The sequence below is a fragment of the Varanus komodoensis genome, unplaced genomic scaffold, assembly GCF_004798865.1.
Source record: "Varanus komodoensis strain SLA01 unplaced genomic scaffold, ASM479886v1 scaffold5, whole genome shotgun sequence".
NCBI lineage: Eukaryota > Metazoa > Chordata > Lepidosauria > Squamata > Varanidae > Varanus > Varanus komodoensis.
The window spans coordinates 21,973,703-21,990,385 of record NW_025336087.1 but is presented as its reverse complement, the minus strand read 5'-3'; the positions used below and the strand labels follow the sequence as shown (position 1 = coordinate 21,990,385).

The 16,683-nt window shown below is 43.6% G+C and overlaps 1 protein-coding gene across 8 annotated transcripts in view; it reads left to right on the top strand.

The window, feature by feature from the left end:
- KIAA0825 (KIAA0825 ortholog) overlaps window positions 1–16,683 on the top strand; it is a 255,517-nt gene that overhangs the window by 26,672 nt on the left and 212,162 nt on the right. For 7 of the 8 annotated variants that reach the window (XR_006416232.1, XM_044445742.1, XM_044445740.1 and 4 more), the window contains exon 2: window positions 3,245–3,384. The exons of the other annotated variant lie outside the window; for it this stretch is intronic. Coding sequence is in view for 6 of the 7 variants with exons in the window: in XM_044445742.1 (XP_044301677.1) it covers window positions 3,254–3,384 (131 nt within the window). In the remaining variant the exon portion in view is untranslated. The remainder of the gene's footprint in view (window positions 1–3,244; window positions 3,385–16,683) is intronic. 8 annotated transcript variants of the gene reach the window in all.

Here is a 16,683-nt window from a genome sequence, read left to right as displayed (position 1 = left end):
AGAGTGAGTTGTCCATCTAGGTCCATGACTGAATGTTTTGTTCTAAAATGTTGGGGTTTGAATCTCTGTGGATTCAGCCAACACTGTGGTACTTAATCAGGGTTATTACCTCTTTTTTTCCTGACAGGCTCCTCATTGTCCCTATTAAATTTGGCTGCTGCACATATGTGAAAATTCAATAGGTGAGAAAAATAACTTGAAAATTAAAAAGATGAATGTGAGAAAACCAAAACTGAACAATTTTTCTTAACCTTAGCTGCTACTGTAGATAACCATCCCCCCATTATGAGGCTGATTCAGATGTCTCAGGAGAGTTTCACATACCACCGTATTAAGTTCCATTTGTGATTTTGCCTATTGTATGCTGTCTCCTTTGTGGGAATGTTTGCCTTGGATTGAGTGAAAGACTTCCTGTATTCAGACTTTTCTAATAATATGGGTATCAAAGGCTACATATTTAATACATCTCAGCATTCTGTTGTAGGAATGGCTTTTATTACCCCAATAACTAAGTGAAACAGTGAGATCCTCAGATAATGAAATCAAATGAGACCATAGATAATTTTTAATCTGTCTTTAGCTTTTGAAAAACAGGGTAATTTAAAAACCAAATTGGCAAACTCCTTTCCTGAAGTATATACATAGTATTCCTAAATAATTCCCTACACAATTTGAACAGCTTGCATATTTCTTCAAGGAAGATGATGACATTCCTTATTCTATTGTTGAATTGCTGATGTAGTTAAGAAGGTAATGTCACTTTGGCATCAATTATTTTGAAGTAATCTTATTGAAGCATTTTAAAATGGGATTTGGTGATGGTTTTAAATTGCAGAGGCAGGCCCAGCATACTCAACGTCTACTTTCCCTGGACAGAGACTTTAGATTCATTGGAGGGGCAGAGGTGGGCAAATGACTGCAGTTTCAAGGTTACAGAATGAAGATACTCAGAATGTGAGAACCAGCCTGCCTTGGAAAAAGAGGAAGACATTTCAGAACAGGGTGGGGTGGAGATTGAGGTGGGGAGTTGCTTGACCTTGTAAGGAGGTGACAGGTGAAACTAGCAGTCCATTTAAAAACATGATGTTCCCACCATCAAGTCTTCAATCAACAGGAGCCCTCCTGAGAGTAGAGTCAGGACCTTTCCCAAAGGGAGGGAAGAAGTGGATTATTCAGTTTGGATTCAACTCTGCACATGAGCAGATGCTACTATCATATCTCAAAGATATTATTACTTTGTTTTGTGTTGTTTGTAACCTGTAGAGCTTAAATAAAGGACTGTGCTTCTCGGGTTTTGTCTAAGTCTGTTGGAGAGGGAAAAGGTGGGGACAAGTCAGCTCACAACATAAACTTACTGTGTGAGTTATTCTTCTTGTACCTTGTAGTCTGGACTTTCCCCCATGTGTTTACTTATTTAGTTTGCATTTTATTGTGCCATTTTCTGTTTTCCCTCTCCACTTTGGATTTTGAATAGTCTTTCACTTATACCTGCAAATGCATTCATCTCTCTTAACTGTGAAATTACACATTTGAGACACTTACAGATACGTATTTTTCACATTGGTAAAATTTTCTTAATGGTCCATCCTCATCTAATTTCAAATCCTACTAATATGCTTATTGTTTGTGCAGAGTGCTGATTTATCATCTATTAAAATAGTTTACTGTGTGCCAAATTGCATAATGTACCTGTTTTTCTCTTAATTTATAACTAGTCAGTATATTCAGGATGCTTATTTACTACAGTGAAAATGAATAAATTGGTTGCATTTCTAGTTTTGAGGGATACATCATAAAGATCATAACCAAGGATGATCAGAAAGCTCATTAAACAATATTTATTTAATGTTCTTATGTAGCTGTAAGTATTGAACATCAGTGGCATGTCAGTTCAGTGAACCATGCCAGTGTCATGCTGTAGATCAGCCTTCCCCAACCTGGTGGCTTTCAAAGGCATATGGATGACAACTCCCAGAATTCCCATCCAGCAGGATCATTGACTAGAAATTGTTGGTGTTGTAGTCCAAATGTGTCTGAAAGGCACAAGTTTGGGAAAGGTTGCTATAGATGGCAGAAGAGAAAAAAGATATTGTAACACTTTGAAGGCCAACTGGATTATTACATTCTTGAAAAAAGTAAGATACTGAAAATTGTTTAAATCCCTATGATGTGGGGATTAACAGATGGACAGTAAAGTGAATCTTGAAAGACCTTACAGTTGCAAAGAAACTTAGATTTCTGTCTTGGAAGGAAAAAAAACATCCACACCTTACTCTTCTTGCTCCATTTGAGCTTATTTCCTACAGCCTTAAAGGCATATGGACACACACACAGACTACTTATATTAATGCATTTATTTGGAATGAAATCATTCCCAAGCTTTGTGTTCTTTCATCTCTTTTTCTGCATATCGAGGGAGATGTTAATAGTTATATTACTGTGATTGCTGTATATTGGTGTTTCATGATATGAATCCCTTTATCTTTTTTCTTTTCTTTTCCCCGTCTTGTTAAATTTTTTGCTGCTGTTCCTATTGTGTTGTAAATAGGAAGATTTAAAAATGGATTCTTGTAGTGTTAAGCTTTCATCGTGAATAATAATTATTATAAGTTTTATTTGTATACTGCCCAATAATGGAAGTTTTCTGGGCACTTTGTAACTATACATAAAATACAATAAAACTACAATATAAAATACAGATAACAATACAAACATCATAAAATTACAGCGCAAAATGTAAAAACCAAATTTAAAACATTCTACTGCCTTCAGATTTACAATCTAAAATAGATGATGCAAAGGCAGAAAGGGATGATGAGGGAAGAGAAAAGCAATCAAACCCAAGTACCTTTCCTTAAAGTTACAGAGATTCTAATCATGAATGGATTGATGGAACCAATTCGAGGAGAAGAAGAACTATATATGGAGCTGGGTTTTCAGCAGAATAAATTGAGTAGCCATCTCCTCCTGCTGCAATCTGATGGAGCAGGGAGACAGTTGAGGGAGGGAAGCCTGTTGGAAATGTTGTTACATGTATTAGGCTGCAAAACTAGACCCACTAACCTGGAAGTAAGTCCTGTTGAACACAATCTAGTTTTTGAGTAGACATGTATACTATTGTGCTGTTAGTGCGCTTACATGTTCTCATGATTTCACATGTCTGCATTCATAGTTTAGAATCTACACCAGCAATGCATTGGAGGAAAACATTACTATTTGTTTTCTATTTTGTTGTCTAATACAGCATTTGAAAATGGAGTGGGGAGGTGAATATTCTCTTGATTCTTCCAATTTGGATTGCTTGTTAAATATACTTCCTGGAGATCTGGAGTTTCAGCAGATAATTGGAGACATTGATGAGAAGATAAAGAAAAACACTTCTGGGTAAGCTATTTTATTGTATTCCTTCTCCCTTGCAATAATTTACCTACCACCCAATAATATTTTATTATTTACAAAAAGCCAAATAATGAAACCTTGTATAGCTATATTATGTTATTGTGAAAATGGCAGCATGGTAATGTACTGTGTTGGATTGCTCCCACTGTAAGTGAAGCAGCTAAGCAACCATTCTGGTATGTGCAAACATGTAAAGGAGGGGGGCCTTCTCTGTGGTAGCCTCAAAATTGCACAAGGTCCCCTGCACTGAGGCTTGCCTGGCACCAACTTTACTTCCTTTTCTGGCACGAGGTTAAGACTGCCCTCTATGCCAAAGCATTTAACACAGGGGCAGGGGGCATTACCATAAGCTGTTTTTAGCAGGGTTAGCAGTATAGACTTTTCTTAGTTTTGTAAGTTGTTTAAATTTGGTTTTAAATCTTTTGTGAAATTTTACAATGGTTTTGCTGTAAGTTTTATTTTATTAACTTATAAATACCCAGAGGAGTTTGGCTATTGGACAGTTTAGAAGTAACAACAAGCACAATAAAAAGAACAGAAACACTCTAAACAAACCATACTTAACCATTATATTCAATACAGGAACTTTGTTTTGTTTCTTCCCTGGCAAGCCAGAGAAATAACTCAATAAGAAACAGTTTGCACATAATATTAAACAACCCGCGGATGGAAGTTTCATAGGTTGTTCATCTCCTCTTACATAAAACGGGAGCAATCCAATAGTGTATGCCACCATGCTGGCATGTTGGTGATTGTAATGTGTGAAGTAGCCCTTATGTTTTATTTCTCTTTGTTATTTGTCGTGCTAAAAACCACTATTTATAAAAACATTTGTGTCATAACTCTACAGATTATCTACTGTCTTACGTGCATTTTAAAATAAAACTTTCCCTGGTTCTTTTTTCCTCCCCTTTCATTTCTGCTATGTACATGTTCTCATCAAAAATTGGTACAGGATTTCACTAGCCTCTATTGTTCTGATTGCGCCTGGGGTGCCTCTCACATAACAGGCAGACCTTCCTCTTCTCCATCAGTGCAGTGCAGTGCAGTGCAGTACATGTACATATCATATATGCACAAACACAGTATAGTATATATACCTTTATAAAGCTTTGTTGTGTGATGATGTGGACAGAAGAGAATGGCTAGCATAGAATCATAGAATAGTAGAGTTGGAAGGGACAAGAGGGTCAATGGGTCCAATTCCCTGCTTAGCGCACAAGTCAAACCATCCCTCTCAGTTGACTGTCCGGTTGCATCTTGAATGACTGTAGTGTGGGAGAGCCCACAACCTCCCAAGGTGATTGGCTCCATTTTTGTATTTCTCTAACAGACATGTTCCTGCTATCTAGTTGGAATCTGGCTTCCTGTAACTTTATCCCATTTTTCCATGTCCTGCTCTTTGAGATGATCAAGAAGAGAGCCTGTCCTTCCTTAAGTACTTGTAGAGTGCTATCATACCCCTGAAGTTCCTTATTTATTATTTATTTATTTATTTAGAGTATTTGTATGCCATCCCATTACATAGCCTTGGGATGGCTTACATTAATAAAATAAAACATAATACAGATAAAATCCAGATCCACCCTGGCTGCATATTAAAACCTATAAACTGATATTAAAAGTTATTAAAATATTATTGAAATAAAAAGGTCTTGGCCTGGCGCTGAAAAACAAATAATGAAGGCACCAGGCAGACCTCTCTGGGGAGCACATTCCATAGGTAGGGCGCCACCCCAGAGAAAACCCTCCTCTAGGTACTCAGTCTCCTAATGTCCTTCACAGAGGGTTCCTGGAGGAGGGCCTCTGCCGCCAATCTCAAGGGGCGGGAGGACAAATATGGAAGCAGTCGTTCCTTTAGGTATCCAGGTCCCAAGCTGTTAAGGGCTTTGTAGGTGATAACCAGTACCTTGAATTGAGCCTGGACTTTGATGGGGAGCCAGTGAAGCTGGTAGAGGACTGGGGTTATGTGAGAGTAACACCCAGTCCCCGTCAGCAACCTAGCTGCTCTATTTTGCACCATCTTAAGTATCCGGACTGTCTTCAAGGGCAACCCCACGTAGAGCGCGTTACAAAAATCCAACCGGGAATTTCTGAATCATTAATAAAAATGTTGAACAGCACTGGACCCGGAACTGAACTCTGCGGTAGAACCTCTTGTTACCTCTCCCCAGTTTGAGAAGGTGCCATTGATGAGCACTCTTTGAGTCAAATTTGTAGCCAACTGTGAATCCTCCTGATAATTGTTCTATCTAGCCCACTTTAGGTAGCTTACTGATCTAGATATTGTCGGACACTTTGTCAAAAAGTTTGCTGAAGTCAAGATAGACTGTGTCCATAGCATTTCCATACTTCATCAGGGAGGTTACCCAATCAAACAATGAAATCAGATGTGTCTGACAGAATCTGTACTTGACAAATTCATGTTAGCTTCTAGTAATCCCTGCATTGCTTTCAAGTTGTTTGATACTGACTGCTTTATAATCTGCTCCAGAATTTTCCCAGGGATTGATGTCAGACTGACTAGTCTGTAATTCCCAGGTTCTGCTTTTTTCCTTTCTTGAAGACAGGGGCCACATTTGTCCTTCTCCAGTCATGGGCTTTCTCTGTTTCCTCTGTTGCCTTCCACCCTTTCACCTTGTTGGAATTGTTCGTAATTGTGACTTTAGAATTTCCTCTTTTTTTTAAATTTCCACTCATGTTGGATTCCTTTTCTTATTAGGGTCACTTGCCATGGGACTTACCATTGTTCTGAATTTATTAAAATTGGTTTTCCTAAAATTGAGGGTATGTGTTGGCTACATTTGGCTTTTGCTTCCTTCCTTTAGAATCAAGAATTCAAGTAAGGTATGGTCACTTTCTCTGAGAGTTCCCATAGCTACCACTTTGCCCTCTAGGTCTCCCCTGTTGGTTAGTATCAGGTCAAGAATAGTCATTCCTCTTATTCCTTCCTGCACTTTCCGTTGGAGGAAGGAATCAGCAAGGAATCTCCTTTAGAAATCTCTTGGAGGGACTGTGTTTGGCAGAAATTGCCTCCCTACAAGTATTGGGGAAATAAAAGTCCCCATAAGAATGACATCATTCCTCTTTGAAACATTGACAGTTTGCTTTTCAAAAGTTTAAACCTTGCCTTCTCCTTGACTGGATCGTCAAGGAGACTCCAATGACTGTGTTCCTTTTATTCCTTGCTTCATTTATATTAATCCAGATGCTCTCAGTGGAGCTACTAAGTTCATCCTCCTGCAGCTAAGTACAGAGGTATGTATGTTTAACATGTAGTGTGGCTCTGCCTCCCTTTTGTTCCCCCTGTTCTTCTTGAACAGGTTATATTCTACAATTGTTGAATTCTAGTCATGGGAGTCATCCTACCAAGTTTTAGTTATACTTATCAAGTCATATTCACCCTCCTGTATTAAAACTTCAATTTCGTGCTGTTGGTTTCCCATATCAGGACATTAGTATATAGACAACAAAGACCATGTACTCTAGCTTTCTTCCTTCATTTTTGGAAGAGTATTATTGGTAAGCGTTAGAGCTGCTCTCTGTTGTGGTGCATAAGCCTTTGTCTGTTACACCCAGGTGTACTTCTCCCTCCTCTGTAGGATTAGTTTAAATCCTTCCTAATAACTACTTTGTGCTGTAGCCAAGCACATTCTTTCCAGTTCTTTCTTACCTTGTAAGGTACAAGCTCCACTGTACCGGCAGTTGATCTTCCAGGAAAAGTAGCCCGTGGTCATTGGACCCAGACATTCACTTGGAGTATTTTTCTTTGCCTGTCTGTTCATCTTCTAAGAACTGGAAGGATTAAATAGAAAATTATCTGGGCTCCAAAGTTCTTGACTTTCCTTCCTAAAGCTTTGAAGTCTGCCATGATTTCTTCAAAGTTCTGCTTGGCAATGCCATTCATTCCCACATTATAAGGAAGGGATACACGTGGGCTTATAAGCCTTGGAAATTTTTCAGTTGCATCACTAATCTGTCCTCCAGGAAGTCAGCATACCAGTCAAGTCCATGAGTTTTCATAAGGTACATGTGTTTCCATCCCATACAACAGGCACGAGCCTTGTTCTTGCAAGCCTTGGCATGTAAGAACAAGTCATGTAAACCATGCAGTTCTTCCACTGCAGGCTGCCCTCCAGTCTCATCTTAAAGCAACTGAAAGTGATTTCATAGTTCTACTGTTTCCACCAGTGCAGAATATCTCCTTCTAATTCTTCTCCTAACTGTCCCCCTTTTCCAGGAAATTTTCTTCTCATTTTCCCTTACCTTAGGATTCTCCTGCCTCAGCTCACTGTTGCACTTCTAGCTCCTTTTCTACACCTACATGTTGCAGTTCCACTACTTTGTCTTAAAACTTTTCATCTTCATTTATGTCCTTGGGGGTGGAAACTCACTGCTCTCACCTTTTCTTCCACCAAGCTAACGAGATTGCACTTGTTGCACATGTAGGCCATGTTCTTCATCGTGGCTTCTGTGCATCACACATATGGGTTCTGCGCCTGCGCAGTGCCTTTGGCCGGAAGATTAACAGCTAACGGTTTTTGGCGGGAACTCCGCTCCCCCTCCTCCCTAGCATTATATAAGGAGCGGAGTGTCCGCCATTTTCCAGTCTTTGAAAAACCGGCGTTTGTTGTGCCTCATGCTGCTCCGCTCTCGCTAAGATTATTACTTACCTTCTTGCTCGTTGGAAAATCTCTCCTTTTTCCTACCAAGTTTGTATCCCTTGTTCCTGTTGTTAGTACTTCACTTATTTTTCTTCTTAACTTTTGCACCATTTTTTCCTCTTTATCGTTCCTATAAAAAAAACAAAACAAAACCAAAAATATTACTTTCCCGCTTTACTATCTCCTTTTTTTCTTCTTTCTACGATGGCGCAACAGACAGCGTTCCACAAGTGTGGAAAATGTGGCTCCAAGATGCCCGCCGCGGACCCGCATGATCTGTGCCTCCTTTGTTTGGGGGAAGGGCAAAGAACCGATAAGTGCGGCCATTGTTTGGCCTTCTTTAAACAGGCGAGGAAGAACAGGGAGAACCGCCTCCGCATACTCTTGTGGGACCAGGCTCTCCTCCAATCGGACCGGCTGGTGGCTAAGCCTTCCACTGTTGTGGCCCCACCCGAAGGCCGTCCAACTTCGGCTGACCTGCCACAACGCCCGGCCTCTTCCTCCATTGCTCCGCCCTCACCCCCTTCTGAAGAAGGCGCTCATACCATGGCCGACCAGTCTGTTTCCCTGCCGAGGAAACAAAAGGAAAAAAGGAAGCACAGCAACTCAGATAAATATCCTGTGCATAAGAAGGCCAAGAAAGATAAGACGGGCAAGCCGGTTAAGAAGCCGAAGAACCCCAAGCAGGCAAAACACCACCACTCGGGCTCGGCCTCTTCCTCGATTCCGATCCCTGCTTCGGAACCAGCCCCCCCGGTCCCGACCATCCAGGCGGCTATCAGGGTTACCCCACCGGGCTCACCGTGCTGACCGACAGCCGAACCCATTCTGGATTCAAGGCGTGGTTCCATCTCAGATGGGAAAATACGAGATTCTCCACCTAGAGCTCGATCACCAACCCCGATGCCTCCGATCCCGATGGATACTGAGATCGCCATCTCCCCTCCAAGAAGCCGTAGGAACCGTTCCTCGGATGCGAGGTCTGATGACTGGTACCAGTCCAGGTACTCCTCCGCTCCGAGACGAGAAGAGTACCACTCCGTAGCCTATTATCCGATCTCCAGGGGACAATCTTCGCCACCAGCGCCTCGGGAACATTTCCATTCAACGCCCAGAGATGCCCCGAGGGCCCCATCTAAAGAAAGTGGCAGATCAGAGTCACCAGGAGATTCTTCCTCCAGTGTACCACCCCCGTACTGGATGGAATCTGACGAGTCTGAGGCTGACTCAACCTTGCCGGATGCAGCGGTTGCTTCTCAGGGCCTGGGGTCGCCTGAGGAACCGTATATATCGTTTAACGATCTAATGGCCAGACTAGTGAGATCACTCGATATAGAAGCCCACCAACAGCTGGGACCGAGCACCGATCGTTTTTACGATGTGGTCAGGGGCGAACGATCCAAATCTATTGCCTTGCCGTTTGTTATGACCTTACGGCAGGCAATGATCCAGCCATGGGACCTCCCAGCTCACCCACAACCGACTTCTCATAAATACGAGTCCATGTATCGGGTACGGGAAGAGGACATCCTGTTTCTTCTCCGTCACCCCAAGCCGAATTCGGTTGTTGTAGAATCCTCGCAGGGTCGGGAAGCGTGTGGACACACCTCGCCTCGTGACAAAGAGGGCAAAAAGGTTGATTCCCTTGTCCGCCGGGTATACGCAGCTTTGGGCCTTGGTTTACAAATTTCTAATTATGAGGCAACCCTGGCGCATTACCAGTATTTCCTTATGCAACGCCTGGACGCCATCATCGATACCCTCCCGCGAAACCAGGGCGAACTTGCTAAGACTTTTGTTAAGGAAGCTATGCAAATGGCGGTGCAACAGCTTTCCACCGCGAGGCACCGTGTGGACTCTGATTTGAGGTCGCTGGTCGGTGCCATTTCCCTCCGCAGACACGCCTGGTTGCATAATTTCAATTTTCCGGACGAGATGAAGTGGAGAATTGAGGAGATGCCGTTCGATGGTTCCGGTCTCTTCCATGCGAGGACGGATAGCAAATTGAAGAAAATCCATGAATCAAGGATGACGGGCCATCGTATGGAATTGCAATCTCTATCCCGACGTAAGTGGTCATGGTCATGTCCACAGTACCGTCAACAATTTCCGCCTCGGCAACAGCAACCGCATCAACGTCAGCAGCGTCGCAGGCAACAACCACCCCAGTGCTTCCAACAGGGCCGCCGCCGCTTTGATATGGACAGGCGACAGAGCTGATGCGACGAGTGAACCTCTCCTCTCATTCCAACTCTACCCTCCCCCCCCTCATTTGGGGATCGACTGAAGAGTCGGCTCTCCATTTGGGAGTCCATCACATCTGATGGGTGGGTGTTATCTATCATTCAGCACGGATATGGAATCGAATTCGACGTTGTGCCATCACCGAATCCTATCTGCTATACTCCGACTTCCTTGGTACTGTTAGACGAGATTCACCAACTCCTTGCTAAAGGAGCTATTCATCACCTGTCGTTATCAGAGGGATTCCACGGATTCTATTCCAGATTCTTTACAGTCCCGAAACGAGATGGGGGTCTCAGACCAATATTGGACTTGAGAGCTCTCAATAGATTCATAACACCAAAGAAGTTTCGGATGACCACACTTCAAAGTATTCTCCCGTTGCTGGGAAGAGGGGATTGGTTCGCCTCATTGGATCTGAAGGATGCCTATTTTCATATTTCAATACATCCAAGTTATAGGTGTTTCCTTCGTTTTGCGGTGGACTCTGAAATCTACGAATTCAATGTGCTACCGTTTGGATTAGCCACTGTACCAAGGGTTTTTACGAAGTGTATGGCTCCTGTCTGTGCACACCTTTGATTACGTGGAATTCAGATATACCTGTACCTTGATGATTGGTTGCTGGTCTCCGACACAGAAGCAGGGCTTTCATCTGCTGTTGAGTTTACATGTGCTCTATTGCACGATCTCAGACTCTGTATTAATCGACAGAAATCTTCCCTTCTCCCTACGCAGGTGATCAACTTTATCGGAGCCCGGCTGGATTCGATGTTGGCAAGAGCCTTCCTTCCTCGGGACAGACGGCATGCGATTGCTCAGTGCATCGCTCGGATTCGACAAGCAAGAACTATTCCCGCCCGGTCTATTCAGAGCCTGTTGGGACACATGTCTGCTTCCATTGCTGTGGTTCCGCATGCCAAACTCAGACTACGTCCCCTTCAACTGCTCTTCAGTGGAATGTTTCGACCACAGACAGATCCACCTACCAAACGGATTCGACTCCTGGCTTCTGTTCTTCAGTCCCTGTTATGGTGGATAGACCCAGCCAATCTGACTGTAGGCGTTCCGTTTCGACCCCGGTACCCTACAGTAACCCTCGGCACCGATGCGTCCCTGCTGGGATGGGGAGCCATTTGCTCCGATCTACGTACCCAGGGAATATGGAGTCACCGGGATTGCAGGAACCGTATCAATTTTCTGGAACTTCTTGCCGTTTTCAAAGCCCTGCTATCATTCGAGGATGTGCTTCTACACCAGGTTGTCCAGGTGACCTCAGACAACATGGCAGCGGTCTTTTATTTGAACAAACAAGGGGGAACCCGATCCCGGAAACTAGCCCGCCTGGCCATGCAGATTTGGGACTGGTGCATACCGAGAGGTATCACTCTTCTAGAAGTTCATCTTGCAGGCACGGAAAATACAGACGCGGATCTCTTGAGCAGACATATGTCGCGGTCACACAAATGGGAGCTAGACCATCGGGTTCGCGACACGCTATTTCACCGATGGGGCCAGCCAGACATCGACCTGTTTGCCACACAACAGAACAGGGCATGCACGGCCTATTGTTCCAGAGCGGGGATGGGTCAGGACTCGCTCGGGGAACGCTTTCATGATCCCCTGGACAAATATGACTTTTTATGCTTTCCCTCTGATCCCACTCATCATGAGAGTGTTGGCAAAGATCATTCACGAAGGGGCCACAGGGGTACTGATCACCCCCTGGTGGCCACGCCAGCCATGGTTCTCAACTCTCCTTCACGTCTCCCAAGAACAATTTCTCTAACTCCCTCTTCTTCCTTATCTTGTTACCCAGAGGGAGGGCACGATCCGCCACCCAGACTTGCTGTTGCTGAAACTGACTGCATGGAGGATACGATGACCAGCTGCAATGCACTGGTATTAACGCCACCAACCATCCCTGCCATTCCTGCTCAGCAGAGTCTACACCCAGACCTACAGTATATTCTCGTATATGCGCTAAGACCATCTACTAGGAAGTCGTACGCGGCAAAATGGCAGAGATTCTCTAACTTTGCCAATTTACACTCATTTCTGGCCCCCTCAGCTTCTGTTTCACAGATCCTTCAGTTTCTCTTTGAATTGCATCAGTCTGGACTCAAACCTTCGTCCATAAAAGTTTATACAGCAGCTATTTCACATTACCGGGGAATTATACATGGTCTCTCCATTTTTGCTCAACCTCTGATTAAAAGATTTTTGAGAGGATTGAGTAATCTGCATCCAACTGTAAGATCTCTAATGCCCACCTGGAGTCTTTCGGTGGTTTTACAAGTGCTGACTCAATCACCTTTTGAACCCTTGGCGATGATCGATCTACGCCTTGCTTCATGGAAGACTGCCTTCCTTGTTGCAGTGACTTCAGCCCGTAGATCCTCGGAATTCTGCGCCCTTCGGGTATACCCCCCTTTTCTAAATTTGCATAAGGAAAAAGTGGCTCTTCGGCTGGATCTGTCTTTCCTTCCGAAAGTCGCTACTTCGTTTCACATGCAACAGGAGATTGTTTTACCGGCATTCTTTCCGACCCCTTCGAATCTGATAGAGCGATCTCTACATATGTTGGACGTTCGCCGTTGCTTAGCCTTTTATAGGTCCAGGACTGAGTCTGTTCGGCGTTCCAATAGACTTTTTGTGAAATATTCGGAACATGACCGAGGCTGTCCAGTCACTTCACAACGTCTTTCGAAATGGATAGTAAATACAATTGTCCTATCTTATCAGTTAGCTAAGTTGGACTTGCCATCTACTCCAAGAGGTCATTCTACAAGAGTTGTTGCTGCTTCTTCGGCCTTTGCATCAGGGGTCCCGATAGAAGATGTGTGCAGGGCAGCCATTTGGGCTACCCCGTGTGCCTTCGCCAGACATTATAGACTCGATGTCTGTGCCAGGCAGGATTGCTCTTTTGGCAGAGCTGTCCTTTCTTCTGTCCTTCGCTGATGACACCTCCCTCCTCCACTTGGGGTAAGCTTGTTATTCTACCCACATGTGTGATGCACAGAGGCCACAACGAAGAAGAGCAGGTTGCTTACCTGTAACTGATGTTCTTCGAGTGGCCATCTGTGCAGTCACACAACCTACTCTCCAACCCCGCTTGGTGTCATGGGTGGTCCGACTATTTTCTTTCGATACTGTGATCTCTTTGCTATGTGTCGTACCACTACTGAATTGGGCTATATTGTCATACTGACAAACCTTATTATAAAAACAAATGTCGGTCTTTCAAAGACTGGAAAATGGCGGACACTCCGCTCCTTATATAATGCTAGGGAGGAGGGGGAGCGGAGTTCCCGCCAAAAACCGTTAGCTGTTTATCTTCCGGCCAAAGGCACTGTGCAGGCGCAGAACCCATATGTGTGACTGCACAGATGGCCACTCGAAGAACATCAGTTACAGGTAAGCAACCTGCTCTTGCTCTCAGGCAAGTAAGCAAACATTGTGCAGACCTTGTAGGCCACCACCACTGGAGAGTCTTCTCAGTCCTTTTTGGTTCATGCTACTGGGCCTCTTGTAACAAAAAGTATTTTCTTTTTTCTTCCCTAAAGGTTAAGAACACAGTCCTATCATTAAATGGGAGTGTGCTACAAGGATGAAAACAAAGTGGAGGGGAACTACGGGGACACTAATAGATGCTTCTCAGATCAGTTTTCTGGTAGGGCTGTGACCAGAAAAGATAAAAGATCAGGTTTGTAAAAGATCTGTCAGGATAAAATCGTGAGGAACTAAGGGGCATATGGGGGTTGGAAGAGATCCTTTCTCAGAAAAGATGAAAGTCTTAAAAAGATTAAGCCTATTTCATCACAGCCTAATAGCCAAATAACTATTCTGTAATCTCAGTGAACAATGAATTAAAGTGAGACATCCAGCAGCTTGAACAAAATATAGTCACAGTACTGTCTTATTGGAGATGTGTTATATCATGCCAGTGAAAGGTAACTCATAAATGTTTGGCCTGGAAGGGAAGGAGAAAAACACACATCCAGAAAACATAAACTGTTGCAAAAATGTTACATGTGTTCCTTGGAACACCTCCAGTGCTCATCCGTCAGGAACTGTATTGGTGAGGAAGGGGAACCCAAAAACCAAGCTACCTTGTTGGTTACCAAAAGTTGGAAAAATGCTGTGATAATAGAATACCTTGCATTTCTCAGCTTTAGTTCTGAATTAAAAAACAGAGCAATAGCTTTAATCAGCTTCAACCATTTTTGAATACTGTATTGTTCAAAAATCATTCTTGAGCCAAGGTGTTAGGGTAATGCCAGTAACTTGAGCCTGTATGAGCCAACCAACCCTTTGTTTCCATTCTTCGTGACCAACTTCTTTTCTAGTTGCTTTGCTTGGGTAGGCTGCCTCTCCTGGGTACCATTGCAATATAGACCCTTCTGCATGCATTCATTTACAACCATTCCACTCTTTCCACCTGCCCAAACCTGACAACACTCATGTTACATGTGCACCCTTATCCTTCACAGACCAAAGGGCCTAAGGGGAAAAAAGAGAGGGGCATTGCTAATTAAGCTAATCAAGGCTCCTGCTCTTCCAAAATTCCAGCTTGAGGCTAGCTGGAGCCATATTATCATAAGGTAGGGGAACATAATACCTGTCAGTCCCTGGCAACAAAGAAGCAATGAAGGCAGCATACCCAAACCTTTACTGATCAGTATCCAAAATGGAATAGACATTGAACAATTGGAGCACACAATCCCTGAACCTGGAGGCGGAATAAGCATTCATGAGGAAGTGAAAGACCTTAGGATTGGTGTTGCCTTAGTATTTTGCCACTGCTCATATCTCAGCATCCCTCTAATGATGAACTGAGAAGACTGAAGTGATATATTTACCCCTTCCCCTGTGGGAGTTGTAGTGAGAATGTGTGGATGTGATGACAGTTTGCTTTGCTATCTGTGTGTTTTGGCTTTTATCCTGCAAGCCAAAATGAGTGTTTAGTTAGCAGCTGCTCTGGTTGGAGTAGAGCATATGGCCTTTGACAAGAGAGAGCTTACCTGTATCTTGGGGATGGTTATCTTTCCTATATGGGGGGCACTGTGGAAGGGGGCAAGAATGTTATACTAATGACAGTATTCATATGCAAGAGCCAGTGTGGTGTAGTTAAGAGCATGGGATTGGGACTTAGGCAATCTGGGTTCTGATCCCTGCTCAGCCACAGAGTCAAGTGGGTGACTTTGGCCCAGTCACAGGCTCTCAACCCAGCCAACCTCACAAGGTTGTTGTTGTGGGGATAAGATTGAGAGCAGGAAGAGAATTATGTAAGCCATTCTGAATTTTTCATAAGGAAAAAAAATCAGGATATAAATCTAGTAAATATATAAATATAAGGAGGAAAATGGAACAATTGTTCTATTTCACGTAAAATACTCTGCCCATACACCCCAGTTTGGGCAATCATGTCTGGAGTTCCCAGTCTAGGTATCTGTTAAATTTCTAGAGAGAGAGATGTTGTTATGCCTATTCTGAGATGAAGTTGTTTTGTGCAAAGTGCTCCTTTTTTCAGTTTCCCATAATTTATGGGTACTCTTGTGAGTTGCATGTGTTCAGAACATGAGGTCAGAGAGATGAATAACCTGAATTGTTGTCCCTCCCCCTCCCCCCACAATATGGAACTTATATATTAGAGGGTAGTATCCTGTGATTGGGCTCACTTTGCATCAGAAAATGTCCTGATGCCTTAGAGCAATGATGGGCAGCATATAGTCCTCTAGAAATGTTGGCTTGCAATTAGCATTATCCCTAACCATTAGGTTATTTTGGCTAGAGCCGATGAAAGGGCCACAGGTTACCTGCCTCTGCCCTAATTAACATTTTTATAATATTTGTATTTAGTAAACAAGGTAACCCCTCATATTAATTTTTGTTCCAATGTTGTCCCTCATATTAATTTTTGTCCCAGTACACTATTAATTGTTGTTGTTGTTGTTAGTCACGAAGTTGTGTCCAACCCATCACGACCCCATGGACAACATTCCTCCAGGCCTTCCTGTCCTCCACCATCCCCTGGAGTCCACTTAAGCTCACACCGACTGCCCCAGTGACTCCATCTAGCCACCTCATTCTCTGCCGTCCCCTTCTTCTTTTGCCATCTATTGTTCCCAGCATTAGGCTCTTCTCCAGGGAGTCCTTCCTTCTCATTAGGTGGCCAAAGTATTTGAGTTTCATCTTCAGGATCTGGCCTTCTAAAGAGCAGTCAGGAATGATCTCTAGGACTGACCAGTTTGATCGCCTTGTGGTCCAAGGGACTCGCAGGAGTCTCCTCCAGCACCACAATTCAAAGGCCTCAATTCTTCAGCACTCAGCCTTCCTTATGGTCCAACTTTCACAGCCATACATTGCAACTGGT